The following is a 15,070-nucleotide window of genomic DNA, read 5'->3' as shown; positions in this document are numbered from 1 at the left end:
TGGTTTCCGATTCAGTTTTTACTAATGTTAAGAAATCCCGAAAAGCGCACGTGACCAACCCGTTGACTCACGACCAAATAACCGCGTTTCGTTGTTTTATTCACTCGCAACTGTTGAATACGTGTTTAAAAGAAATACATTTTAAAAATATTTCTGATTCCTTCTGCCGGGTGAAGTAAGTGACAGAAAATAAATTCCCTTTCAAGCCACGGAACCATCGTCAAAGTCTCAGCCTCCTCCGTGCGTTTTTTGTTCGTCCAGAAACCCCGTAATGTCCAGGCAGCATCCACATTACGGAAAAAACCGGAATCGCGCCATTTCCATGAGACAAATGTTAATATTGAATTCGAAACTTTATCTAAAATTATTATTACACATTGGAATGATGCTTTATACGAGCATCCTACTACCGAAATTTGTACCTGAAATAAAAGTAAAATCGTAAGTAATCGATCAACAAAACGCTAATTATAGACAGACACTTTCCTTTTGGACTACTTACCTGAAAACGAAAATATTTCACATTAATAACAACTCTTGCAATCTTTTAGTTATGAAGGCATCGCTTATCTCAAAGTTTAAATATTTAAAGCAGGAAACACGTAAAAGGAAACTATCCTAGCAAACGTTAAACTTGAATGTGGATTTTTCAAAATAAAACAACTCTAACAAATAGAATTTATTGTTGTTTCATACTATTTTTTGAAGCATTGTTTCAGTTCAATTGTGTTTCTAATTACTTTTTTTTTTTAATAATAAAATTACTTAAATGTAACATTGACGTGAATAAATTAAAATGAATATAATATAAAATATTGAATCATAATTTTATTTTTCGAAACATTACATTGTTTCTGTGTAAGCTATAAAAAAGAATTTAAAAATTATAAAGATTTTCTTTTAAAGCATGTATAAATCTGTATATTGTTCGTGTAATCGACAGGTAGAAAAGATTGGCGCGATAAAGCCTCAATTTACAAATAAGACACTCGTGTCTCGAACGTACAGTACCTGTAAAAGAATAATGTGATTCAATATATAGAAAATTTATGAGTAATACAATAATATATGAAAAATTTAAAAAGTACTCTGAGATTCGCAAGTATGGCGAAATACTTATTTTTCTGATTCGGGACACGAGAGAGCTCGCGTACAACTTAAATGTTTTTCGCTAAATGCACAAATTTTAACTTTAAACGGTCATACTTTTAAACGGACGACCACTTCTCAAGTTTTTGATCCATGTTTCTAAATATATAAAGAATCTGAAGCCGGGTTAATCGGGGTCGATGCTACACGGGATCGCTGGTGCGACGGTAATCACAGGAGTAAAAATGTCTATAATTTCCGAAACGGTAGTAGGCGTTCCGAGTACTTAACTTTTTTTAACTTAACTTAAATGGAGCAGTCCATCCTTCCTGACAGTTCGTCAGGAGGTTGGTACTCCAACTTTATTCACGACCTTGCTTCTCATCTTGCTTTGCAAGGGTTTAAATACATACATGCGGACGTAGCCGCTATATTATTATCCCGACATTGTTATCTAATTTATAATTTATTTGTATCCGGGTAATGTTGATGAGTTCGAAAGTTCACTCATGTTAGAATGTTTGTTAAGTTTTTGAGTAGTGACAGTTTGTCTTTTCCTTGTCTAAGCTCCTATGAACTCCCCTAACATATTGTGCACAATACTCACTTCGGTATTAAGAGGATCCTTATGTCTTATTGTGTTGTTCAATGGTATTAGTGTGTATTTCTTCTTCCTCCCCGTTGTGTTTTATCGCTGTTTTCCTGTCCTCCGTTTCGTTGTATTCCATCCTTTCTCATCGTACTATTCTGTCGTTCCCATTGACATATTCTGTCGCACGTTCTCGATACTTACTTTGGTGAGGATAGGGGTTTCCCGTCTTTATCGTTGTGTGCTATCATAGTATTCTGTGATTATTCCTCCTAGTTGTTGTGTTATATCTTTCTGCTGACATTGTATTCTATCATGGAGTTTTATTGGTATTTTCCCTTCGTTGTTAATCTTGTAAATGTGTTTGCAGTTAGTATTTCATATGAAACCATTTCTTGTTTCAGCGCGTTTTCTCAGAACGCACTGGTTGAGTTCTTACATGTATTCCATTATATATTAGTTGTCGGTTATTATGGTTATAGAAACAATAATAATATTAATTGCTTTATAATACAGTGGAGGGTGTATCACTATAATCTATGGTCGGCTACGAAAGTTTATTTCACAAACTATTCCAATAGTTGATAGGAATATGTTAGATAAGGCACCTATATGGTGCAGGTGGTTTTGATGATTTAATTTACTTAAGTGAGCAGTGCAGAGTATATCACTATAGTCTAAAGTCTGCTATGAAATATATTAGCACCGTCTCATACTGTTGATGTTGAAGAGGTGAACAATTTGGCATTTATGTCGTTCAAATGATTTAGTTATGTACATTTGCGGAAAGTATCCTAGGCAATTTGAATTAGTGTAGAAATCACCTATGTGTTACGGTAGAGAGGTGAAAGTCCCATTGCAGATTTTATGTATTTCACCGAACTTTTGGACCTATTTCATATATAGAGTTCAGCAATCCCAAGGAAAGCACTGAGAATTAACTTATAAAGAGGATGGAGGTGAAATGGAATGTCCTAAACTCAGCATTGAATGTAAACACTAAAGACCTGTTACCAATTTGTACTACCCTAACTGCTACAACAGAAACATTCACAGACTGTATTCATCCCTTAGGAAGAGCTAGTTTTTATCGAGATAATTTCGATTATAGAGGTTTCCCAGCATAAATTAGCTAACTGTTATTTACTTATGTGAATATATTTTTTTTCTATATTTTTTTTCTATATTCTATTTTTATAGCTTATTTTAATAAATTCATTAAAATGATAGTAGATATGCTCATTATTGATCAAGATTCGTTTTCGTACTGGCCATTGATATCCTTCTTTATTGCATATCAGCATTAAATTATGTCTTGGTAATTCATATCTGATACAGTCCATTAGTATGTGTGTTGGGGTTTCCTCAGTTCCGCAGTTTTCGCAAAGACCGTCACTCCCATGATTAAATCTTCTGTGGTAGTCTGCAAAATCTCCGTGTCCTGTCAGAAATCTTGTATTTTTATGGTGTATAATAAAGTAACTATTCGTAACTCTTTGGTTTATATCCGGTAGATATTCAAATAGTTCTCTGCCTGTTCTTGACTCTTCCCATCTTCTTTGCCAAATGATTAAATATTTATTTTTTATTTCTCTTTTTATATATTGCTCTGACAGCTTACTGTATATTTCCTTTAGTGTTAAATCACTGGCCTCGTTTGCCAAGTTATCCGCCTTCTCGTTGCCAATGTTTCCCATATGGGCTTTAACCCAACTAAGTTGTATCTTATTTATTCCAATTATGATGTTTTGTCTAATACTGTTTATAAGTTCATGCGTATTGTTTGGATCATTAAGTGCCTTTAGTATTGATTCACTATCCGTGCATACTAGTATTTGTAGATTCTTCTTGTTTGTATTGATCCACTTTATTGCCTGGTGGATTGCAACCAACTCTGCTTGGTAATTATTACATCTGTTATCTAGTTTAAATTTTTTGTGATACTGCTCACGTGTTCTTGTAAAATAGATGAAGGCGGCACCCACTCCCGTTGAACTTCTTGAACCGTCCGTATATACTCTGTGAGGGTGTGATTCATTGTATTGTGTGATTTTGATATGTTTCCATTCGAATCTTTTCAGATGTTGATGCACTTTTAGTTTCTGTTCTATTATGTCTCCGTTTCTGAGGATATCATGGGAATTTATATTCTGTTTAATTATATTTCTGGTGTCTCTTCTTTTATTCACTTCCAGATCCAACGGTAGCAGTCCGGCCATTACACATAAAGCGTCGTTAGATGTAGTGCTATATGCACCTGTAATTCTTAGTAAAATTTTTCTTTGGAGACTAATTATTTTTCTTTTTGTGTGTATTAGATTTACTCTTTTCCCCCATACTTGTGCACCATACGTGACAATTGGTATGATGACACCTTTATAAATTTGTATTAATGCTTTCCCACTCCTGCCCCATTCTCTTTTCGCTACCTTGGCAATCTCTTGGAATAAGTTACCTACTTTATTCTTTATTTGTTCTATCTGTGGTGTCCAGAGGAGTTTATTATCTATTGTTATTCCAAGATATTTTATTTGAGTTGTGCATCTGATTACCTTTCCATTCATTTTTATGGTTGGTTGTCTACGTTCAATTTGACATTTTGTAAAGGCAATGGCGTTTGTTTTGTCCGGGTTGAATTTTAATTTGTTCCTTTTCCCCCAATTAACTATTTTTTCTAAGGTCCTATTGCATTTCTCCTCTACTCTTAATCTGCTACCTGCCGAACAAACTACCATTATATCGTCTGCGAAGGCTGTAATTTTGTTATCTTTTAGAGAATTATCATTTAAGAGATCGTTTAATATTATAGACCAGAATAGCGGGCCCGAACACGAACCCTGCGGGCATCCCATAGTCATGTTTTTTCTATTATAATATTTGAGTATTCTATGAAGGCCTTCCTGTTTGTTAAGTAGTCACATATGAGTGCGTAGAGATTACGTGGGCAATTTAGTTCTTCTAGTTTTGTATGGAGGAGAGGCCACCACGCATTATCAAATGCGCCCTCTATATCTAAGCTTAAAGCTATGACCCATTTGTATTTTTGTTTGTCTGTTTCAATTTCGTCTATAACTTTTGATATGGCGTCTTCGGCTGAACAGCCTTCTCGAAACCCGTATTGATTTTTATTTATCCATTTCATTGAACCTAGCCATGCTGTAAGACGATAGACTATCATTTTGTCTAGAATTTTTCCCATTACCGGTAGAAGGGAAATTGGTCGATAACTTCTCGGAACCCGTTTGTCTTTGTTTTTCTGTTTATATATTGGTATGATTTTTGCTTGTTTCCATTCTGATGGAAATATTGCGTATTGTAGGCATTTATTATATAGAGTGTGTAATAACGATGGAATCTTATTATTTATGATATTCACCATTTCTATTGTTATTAAATTACTATGGCAATAGGAGCGTTCCGTTCTATACGCGTTCCGAGTACTATGGCAATAGGAGCAGACAGGTTGAACGAAGGACCAATCATCAAAGACAATATTCAGAGAGTCTACGTAGGGGGTACGGCTCCAGCGGCTTTGGATTTCGTGATTATCGTCAGTTCGGCCGTGGTCGAGGTCGTACAAATCGAATCGCAGTTTCAAGTAAATATTCGTCTTCTGCTGTTGGTTACCGAAGAAATAACTACGATCCTCAATATAAAAACGACTACGGTGGAAATTACAGAACCACATACGACTAATAGGGTAATTGAGAACTGTTCATAACACATCAACGATGGAGGCGGCAGTGAACTATTTTGGTGTAATTTACGATGCTTCCTGTTTAACAGTGTGTTTGTGACAATAACAGTAACTTCTATTTCGAAGCGTACTGATAGAATTTGTGAGCATGATTTCTGTAGAAGGAAAATAGTGATGAGTTATGTATTGCTTATATGAACATTATGTTTTCGCGAGAAGCTCCACTCTATTGTTCTCTTATTCTTTGGAAGTTTAGTTTAGATCCGTGTGTGTGTTACCATCCTAACACTTATCTTGCGGCGGGGGTGTAGTGATATCGGACCTCCTGTTCCTCCCTCAACTGCGGTTTTGTCGGTCCATGTGTAATCCATTTGCATGTAGTCGTAAAGGATAATAAGAAATGTAGAAAAAGGGCCATAAAAAAGGAGGACGTAAAAGCGGGAAAAAAACAATAATAGTGGGTAGGAGGATGGTAGAGAAAGGACGCTGGTGAAGTGATGAAGTCCGAAAGTGGGATTAGGGATTAGTTTTTTGTGTTACGATATTTGGTTGTTCGGGTTTCTGTGTAGCGAACCGGCGGGACGGAATCCGTAATTCAGATCGGATTCTATACAATACCTAACAACGGTCGATTACGTATCGATTTTTTGACCTATGTTTGGAATCGCATTTTTCAGAACAGTGTTAACAAGAAGACATGTTTTATTATAAAACCGGCAAAGCGCTATTAAAAGTTGGGAGGACGAGAAATAAAATATCGGTTCTACCGGAATTTTGACGAAAACCGATCGACATCGTTTGGCACATGTTGGTACATTAAGACAACGACAACGTGCGTTGCGCAAACACAGATGATAGAATAGAGTTCTGTGATTGTAAAAACAGTTAAAGTTTCGTAAGATTTTTCGTAAGATTCACTGAGCTTCAGTCTTACACCTGTGTAAAATTTATGTTGTCGTTGCTTGTGCCTGCTGTGTACCTGCTTGTGCTAAAGGAAGTTTATCGATTTATTTGACAAATCTGACAACACTATACTGCTCTTGCTTCGTGTACTGCTGAAAGTTGTCGTCATTTTATCGGTCCGGTGTCTTATGTTTTCGAAAATCAACACTATTGCCAGTCGTATTTACTGTTGCGTCTGACATGGAAGCTTACTCTGTGAAGACTGCTACTCTATTGTTCATTGTCCCACTTTTAAAAGTGGCCTTAGACCATATGGGATGCGTGAAGCTTGATGGGTTCGATAGCTCCCAGATGATGCGGCGGGCCGACTTATCATATGTTCCGAGAGATGCTAGGGGAGATATTTGCCATTTGGGTAGCTCTGGCAGAGACAGGGTTTAAGTGTTTTTTCAAAGCGAGTGTTTCATGCAAGATTACACGTAGGTAGATTGTACGTTAATTTTTGGTATTTTCGGGTTGTTGATGGTGATGCGTGGAGTTTTCTGCAGAGGTATCTTTTAGAGAATATTTTATATTTGCATTTGTCGAAGTCAATTGATAATTCAGGAAAAGATGTGGTGAAACAGCTGATTACACGTCACTGGAAGATAGTCGCAACTTTGGTCACTAATTAGTTCGATCTCATCGACCGCTTAACCTTGTATTAAATAGTCACTACTTGTGTTTAATGATGCAATAAGTTATTGTATAAGGCTATCCAATTACCCGGCCACACTATGAAACACTGAGGACAGCCCTTCGAAACAGAAGGTTAGTGTTTTAGTCATTACAATAAACCTGCATCTCATGTATGACGCTGATCATCAGGTTGAAAAGGCTACGCGGACATTCATAGTTTCGTAGCTGCTGTAAAATTTCCGGTCATCAGAGATTGTCTGTACTCAGTACTGATCAGAAATAAATGTTCTCGTGTTCATTTTTTCCTTCTCGGCATGATCAAGTACCGTGGATATAGTATACTGTACTTGCTAGGGTAAACCCATGTTGATTAGGGCTAAGGAACTTGTTCTTATAGAGAAGTGCTCCAAGATCATGCGAATTAGAAACGCGCCAAATATTTTACAAATGACAGGCAGAAGACAAATGGGACGGAATTCGTTAGGATCAGCAGGGCAATTATTAGACGTTTTTGGTATGAATTTTACCGAGGTCGAGTCTAAATGCTAAATTTACGTATTTGGATAGAAAATTGTTGATCTATCCTGTGACCGCTTATTGCCCGAACCGGAGACATCAACTGCATTTAATCCGGGTTCAGATCTTTATATATTTAGAAACATGGATCAAAAACTTGAGAAATAATCGTCCGTTTAAAAGTATGACCGTTTAAAGTTAAAATTTGTGCATTTAGCGAGAAACATTTAAGTTGTACGCGAGCTCTCTCTCGTGTCCCGAACCAGAAAAATAAGTATTTCGCCATACTTGCGAATCTCAGAGTACTTTTTAAAATTCTCCTATATTATTGTATAACTCTTAAATTTTCCTTACATTGAATCACATTATCCTTTAAAAGGTACGACTGTGACACGAGTGTCTTAATTGTAAATTGAGGTTTTATCGCGCCAATTTTTTCTACCTGTCGATTACACGAACAATATACAGACTTATACATGCTTTAAAAGAAAATCTTTATAATTTTTAAATTTTTTTTTATAGCTTACACAGAAACAATGTAATGTTTCGAAAAATAAAATTATAATTCAATATTTTATATTATATTCATTTTAATTTATTCACGTCAATGTTACATTTAAGTAATTTTATTATAGAAAAAGAGTAATTAGTAAAACAATTGAACTGAAACAATGCTTCAAAAAATAGTATGAAATAACAATAAATTCTATTTGTTAGAGTTGTTTTATTGTGAAAATTCCACATTCAAGTTTGACGTTTTCTAAGATATTTTCTTTTTACGTGTTTCCTGCTTTAAATATTTAAACTTTGAGATAACGATGCCTTCATAACTAAAAGATAAGTGTAAATCCAATTTTCGATGATTGCAAGAGTTGTCATTAATGTGAAATATTTTCGTTTTCAGGTTAGAAGTAGTCCAAAAAAAAGTGTCTGTCTATAATTAGCGAATTGTTGATCGATTACTTACGATTTTACTTTTATTTCAGGTACAAATTTCGGTAGTAGGTTGCTCGTTTGAAGCACCATTCCAATGTGTAATAATAATTTTAGACAAAGTTTCGAATTCAATATTAACATTTGTCTCATGGAAATGACCCGATTCCGGTTTTTCCCGTAATGTGGATGCTGCCTGGACATTACGGGGTTTCTGGACGAACAAAAAACGCACGGAGGAGGCTGAGACTTTGACGATGGTTCCGTGGCTTGAAAGGGAATTTATTTTCTGTCACTTACTTCACCCAGCAGAAGGAATCAGAAATATTTTTAAAATGTATTTTTTTTAAACACGTATTCAACACCGCACAATTTTACAATGTCAACTCAGGATATTATTTCTTCAAAAATTAGTTTAAAACTATTTACGAAAATTTTTACATTTTCAATCTTTTAATCCTTTACACTACTCCAGAAGTAACAGTCACCATGGTTTTACAAAAGGCAAAAATAGGTAAAAATTCACAAAGTAAAAGTAAGTGCGATTATGCAAATTAATGTGAAAAACTCGTATCTACCACCAGAGGGCTTGAAGCAGTTAAATTGGAAAAGGATACTATGGTGAGAAGAATTCTTTGTAATTTTAGTAAAAGGTGTCAGAACCTCTAAGAAAAGGCTGACACTGGATCGTTTTTACTTTGTGAATTTTTACCTATTTTTGCCTTTTGTAAAACCATGGTGACTGTTACTTCTGGAGTAGTGTAAAGGATTAAAAGATTGAAAATGTAAAAATTTTCGTAAATAGTTTTAAACTAATTTTTGACGTATTCAACAGTTGCAATGAATAAAAGAACGAAACGCAGTTATTTGGTCGTGGGTCAACGGGTTGGCCACGTGCGTTTTTCGGGATTTCTTAACATCAGTAAAAACTGAATAGGAAACCATTTCCTATAATTTGTTTGTAATGCGGATTAACTATATTAGTAAGGTTGTGGCCACCTTCAGACGAAAACCGTTTGTAATATTATAATTTCAATGATCTGTCCGTTGGTTGGTATTGTATTTTGAATAAAAATTAAAATTTTTAAACATATTTTAAAATAAAGAAATTAAAATCTTCACAAATCTATAAGACAAAGAGACAAATTATTTATTAATCGATTACATTATAAAGACTGAACATCTGGATTAATATATAAACAATTGAAATATACACATTTTTTAAGCTTGATGAATATTTGAGCCCTCAAGAAAATTGAAAAGAAAACCAAAATTAATTTAGTAAAATTAATTTTAAATTTTACTCAATATGCAATTAAGATAAAGAACGAAGTAATTAGTTTAATTTAAAATGACATTATAATTTACGCGTTCTCAGTGTCGAAAATATGACCAATAAACACGGTTATTCTGGCTATACTTTTGAAATTGTTGGGGAGAGTAGTGAAATGATTTCATTCTCACTAAACACATCGTGAGAGTGTGCACACAAATCGCGATTAAACTGTACATTTTGTTACGTTAACAGGATCCGAGTGGGGCAATCGCTTAGACAACTCATATTTTTCGACACTCTAGAGAATTATTTTTACTTTCCGGTTGGTTACGTATAACAAAGAGAAAGTTTGCCGATCGGTTGATCAAATTGGTGAAACCACGTAATTTCATTTTGCTGTTTCACTTTTCCGTGTACGTGTATTATACAATATTAATTAGTGTTTCTCCCTACTTGAGGAGCAGTTTTATTTGTACCGTTGTATTTTCACTTACACGATATTTTCTTCATTTCCTCGAAAAAAGTATAAACGGGGTTCGATTAGATATGTACATCGTTGAACTAAACAATATACAGTATATTACATACATGTATACACGTTTTAAGCGTTGAAAACAGAGGAGACAAATATATTAAATGTACAGAAATATAGAATTGGGCTGCAATTTGAAAAGTTTGTACGCCCCTATAAATCTCTACTATCGTCTGCCTGATCCTGGCCAGCTCAAGGATCGTGTCTCCCGTGGCCTACAGGTACGAGGATAGCCTCTTGTGGCGGTAAGTGCAAAGTTGATCAGGTGCTCAACAAGAATCGTGTGTTCTGTGCCTAACAGGTGCACGGATGGCTTCTTTCCTTCCGGCTCCGCTTTAATTCTTTACTTCATCAGAACATTAATACACTATAAATAAATAACGACTAACCCGTTACAAAGCTATACATCCACAAGAGCCGAATTATCGGGCTAGAGTTGGCTATAATAAATAAATAATTAATAAGACAATTTGGCACTAGAGCTTGGCGTTAGGCGCCATCTCTTACTAAACTTAATAATTATAATTAAATTAAATAAATAATTTTAATAATTTGGAACTGGAGGAAAAGAAATCGGCCCGAAGCGGGACTCGAACCCGCAACTTCTGCTATCCGTGCAGACACGTTACCAGTTACGCTACCCGGACCTTCAGTAAGTGATGGCGCCTAACGCCAAGCTCTAGTGCCAAATTGTCTTATTAATTATTTATTTATTATAGCCAACTCTAGCCCGATAATTCGGCTCTTGTGGATTAATACACTAATTATTGTTTTACTGTTTTAGCTTTATTGTATCGCCAAAGACCTTTCATGATCTTCTACTAGCCTACTATGTTCTTTTGTGTTGGTTGCTGCACAAATCTGCGCTGTGCCCTCATTCTGGCCTACGTTCTACGGGCGATTTCATCTGTTTTATCTGAGCTCAGGAGCTCCTATATACTTACTGTGAGTAAGTTGCTGCATAAGATCTGTTCAGTGTTTGTCACCTGGTCCTCTGTTTACACGCGGATTCTGTTTAGGCTGTTTTACGGTCATTATAATTGTCAAAAACATTGACTCATTTACTGAGATGTTTTCTAGTTAATGTATATTTTCGCGTTTTTGTTTTCTTGTGTTTTTATTTTTATTTTTTATTTCATTATCATTCACATTGTCGGTTCTATTGCTCAGAATGTAACACCACTGTATTCCACGTCTTTCTACCCCGGCTGTGCCTAGCGGTGTCGGGAGAAATAAAGTTTATTTTGTCTGTCCGCTTTAATTCTTTCGCGACGTCCTAGTATTTTGTTCTAGATGCGAACCTGTTTAATGATTTATCCTCTCGGCCACTGTTGGGTTCTATAAAATTTATAAGTATTGAAGTTCGGTACGCTGATCGTGCGATTTTTGAGACAGACCAATCACAGTATACTCATGCTAAATGTCGAAATATGATTCACAGTTTCATATTCGTCATGACGACCTTCTGAAATAATCTAATATACATAATTAAAATGGCAGCTTTCAGAAAGAAACGAAACACATTTAACACGTTAATTTTATATCACAAAAATTATTAATTTTGATTATTGATTAAGTCACATTTCGCATACAAGTTTACCAGGGAACGTTTGTGCAGAAATATGTGACTATTCCTCACAATTAAATACGATAACTGTATATTGAGCATCAATTTATAAACGTCGCCAAATTACGATAATATATTTTAGTTCGCAACTTGAAACAATTTGTTCGACAGTTTTTCTTAAACACCTTATTTCATAAATATTTTTTATTTATATGTTTTTAAATATAAAATCTGTGCTATACTCATTAACTGTTAATCATATTTTAAGAGCGAATACACAAATTTTTCAGAGTAATTTCGTGTAACGGAAAAACGAACAAACAACGAATAGACGAGCATCATTTAACGATTTTAGTATTTTCGGAAAGGCCAACATTAAAACGTTTTTCAAAATTAATTCACACGTTTGGGAAATCTTTCGATGATTTTATTTATATAATCTCTTGATACAATTTTAAAAAGTCCAGGAGGAAATATATTTAAAACATTATAAATTGAAGTAAATATACAAATAAAAATTTCGTGTCTGCCCACATTTTTCCCAATCACAAGAACACAGTTTACATGAAAAGAGTCGACCATTCCTTTTGTGGTTCTTCTCCGCTCACGAATACGTAAATTGATTAATCGATTATTCGAATCTCTTTTGCTACGATCTTTCCACTCGTTCGGACATTAATTTTAACAAATTTTTTTTATTGTTTTGAAGTGTTTTTGAGTTAACACTATAACAATGAACTACAGTAGAGCGTCGATAAGTGGAACGTCGGTAAGTGGAATGGCCGGAAAGTGGAACGATTTTCAGTCGGACTGTGTCGTGCTGAATCGAATGTTTTTGATACTAAATTTACTTCTAAAGTATAATTTTCATGTTTTTTATATTCTTTAATATATTTATTTTGTTTGTACAAAATGCAGAAATAATTTTTAACGATACGATAGCCTCAATTATTATTATAAAAATTTTCGTTAGGTTTAAAATCGACGAAAATTCAACACGAAGCGACACGCAACGGAGAAAAACTCAACAGGAAGCGATACGCAACGGAGAAAAATTTGAACATCGGACAGGTTAATGTATTTTTTCGTACAAAGTCGGAAACTGGAACAAATCATTAACTGGAAGGACCCCAGTCCCCAATTGGTTCCACTTTTCAACGCTCTACTGTACTATAAAGTCTTTGTAATCCGTCACTCGCGATCCTATCCAGTAATCCTACATGGACGGTCCGATTTATGCCGGATTACAGAGACTCTGCTGTATTTTATTTTGTCATGTTTGATAAAAACCATGGGACATACCTATATTATATATTAATATGACAACACCAAAAAAGTAACTGTTTCGCAATTCTTGCAAATATGACAGTACTTTTCAGATTTTCCGGATAATTCTATAACATTTAAATTTCCTTTAGATTAAATCACATTAAGATTGTTCTTTCGAGACACCATAGTTTTTCCTTTGTAACTTGGCGCCGGCCTAGACCAAATTTTTTTACACGTGAATCTTTTCTGCCTGTCTATTATGTAGTGTATAAGCACGTGCATTCTGAAACGCAAAAACAATGTAATATTTTGAAAAATAAATTCATATCTTAAGATTTTCAATTACATTTATTTTAATTTATTTATGTTTGTGTTACATTTAAGTAATTTTAGTTTCAAAACCGCGTAATTAGAAAAACAATCGAATTGAAACAATGCCTCTGAAATGATTACGAAGTAACAATCAATTACGTTTGTTAAAATGTGTTTATTGTGAAAAGTTCGTTTTTAGATTTAATGTCCACCACGAACTTTTCCTGTGTCTTGCTTTAACTATTTAAAGTTTCAGATACGCGATGCTTTCACAACTAAAAGATAACTGTAAATCCAATTTTTGATAATTGGAAGAGTTATTATTAATGTGAAATCTTCTTATTTTCAGGTATCAAGTTGTGCAAAAGGGAATGATCTGTATCAACGTTTTTACTGTTATTTAAGATACGGACTTTCATGTAGTTACTCGCTCCTCTGATGCATCATCTAATTGTGTAATAATAGTTTTAAACAAAGTTTCGAATCCATTATCGACATTTGTGTTATGGAAATGGCGCGATTCAAGTTTTCTCGTAATGTGGATGCTGCCTAGACATTACGGGGTTTTGGACAAACAAAAAACCCACGGAGAAGAGTGAGACATTGACGATGGTTCCGTGGTTGAAATGGAATTTATTTTGTGTGACTAACTTCACCTGGCAGGAGGAATCAGAGATATTTCTAAAATATTATTTATTCACATCTATTTTTTGAGCCCAGCAATTGTGAAGTAAATAAAACAACTAAACGCTGTGGGTTCGCTTTGGGTCAACGGGCTGGCCACATGAGTTTTCCGGGTTTTTCTAACGTTAGTAAAGCCTAAATAGGGGACCATTTTTCAGAATTTGTTTGTAATGCAGATTAGTTATATTAGTACGGCCACGGCCACCTTCTTTACGAAGAAGTTGTTACTATTATTTAGATATTATTTTCTCGTGTAATTTATATTTATTTATTTATTTTTTATAACGAGTACAAATCCTTATGAATAGATCGAAAACGGTTGGGTTATTATAAATTTAATGATCTATCGGTTGGTTGGTATTGTGTTTTGCTATTGTATATTGGGTATTGTAAATTGCTTAAACTAATTTTAAAATAAAAAGATTAAAATCATCAGAAATATAAGACAGATCATTTATTCATCGATTACATTATCAAAAAAGAAAAAAAAAAAACAGAACTTTTCATTAACATCCTCATTAACATCTGCAATTAAAGATTAAAGTATACATATTTTCCACATGTTAATCTCGATGAATTATTGATCCCTAAAGACAATTGAAAAAACACTTAATTCAGTAAAATTAATTAATTTCACAATTTACTCAACGTATAGTAAAGATAAAGAATAAAGTGTTTATAATGACTTAAGATTACATTGTAATCTACAATATGCCGGTGTAAAAAATATGACCAAAACACGCTGTTATTTTGGTTATATATCTGACATTGGGGTGAGTGATGGTGAAATGACCACACCCTCATCATACACATCGCTTCAGTGTATTTACGGACACACAAATCACAATTGAACTCTACATTTCGTTATGTATACAGGTTTTGTTTTTTAATTGTCTGCCCTGGATGACTAAGAGAGCCTTTTATAGCAAGCACATTATGGGTTTGGCCAGGTTTACAATGTGGGTAGTGACGGGTAGTGAGGGACGAGAGTCAACATATCCGGACGGACATTTTTTACATAATGT

General features: G+C 34.4%; 1 protein-coding gene across 1 annotated transcript; it reads right to left on the bottom strand.

Moving 5' to 3' along the window:
- Positions 1-2,859: 2,859 nt before the first annotated feature.
- On the bottom strand, positions 2,860-4,536 carry LOC136981670 (uncharacterized). The gene has a single exon (XM_067278011.1). The coding sequence runs from the start codon at positions 4,534-4,536 to the stop codon at positions 2,860-2,862; it is 1,677 nt and encodes a 558-aa protein (XP_067134112.1).
- Between the last annotated feature and the right edge of the window lie 10,534 nt (positions 4,537-15,070).

The sequence above is a fragment of the Centruroides vittatus genome, unplaced genomic scaffold (assembly GCF_030686945.1).
Source record: "Centruroides vittatus isolate TY-2023 unplaced genomic scaffold, ASM3068694v2 contig_786, whole genome shotgun sequence".
In the NCBI taxonomy this organism is placed as follows: Eukaryota; Metazoa; Arthropoda; class Arachnida; order Scorpiones; family Buthidae; genus Centruroides; species Centruroides vittatus.
The sequence above is the reverse complement of the archived record's forward strand: the minus strand, read 5'-3'. Positions and strand labels throughout refer to the sequence as shown.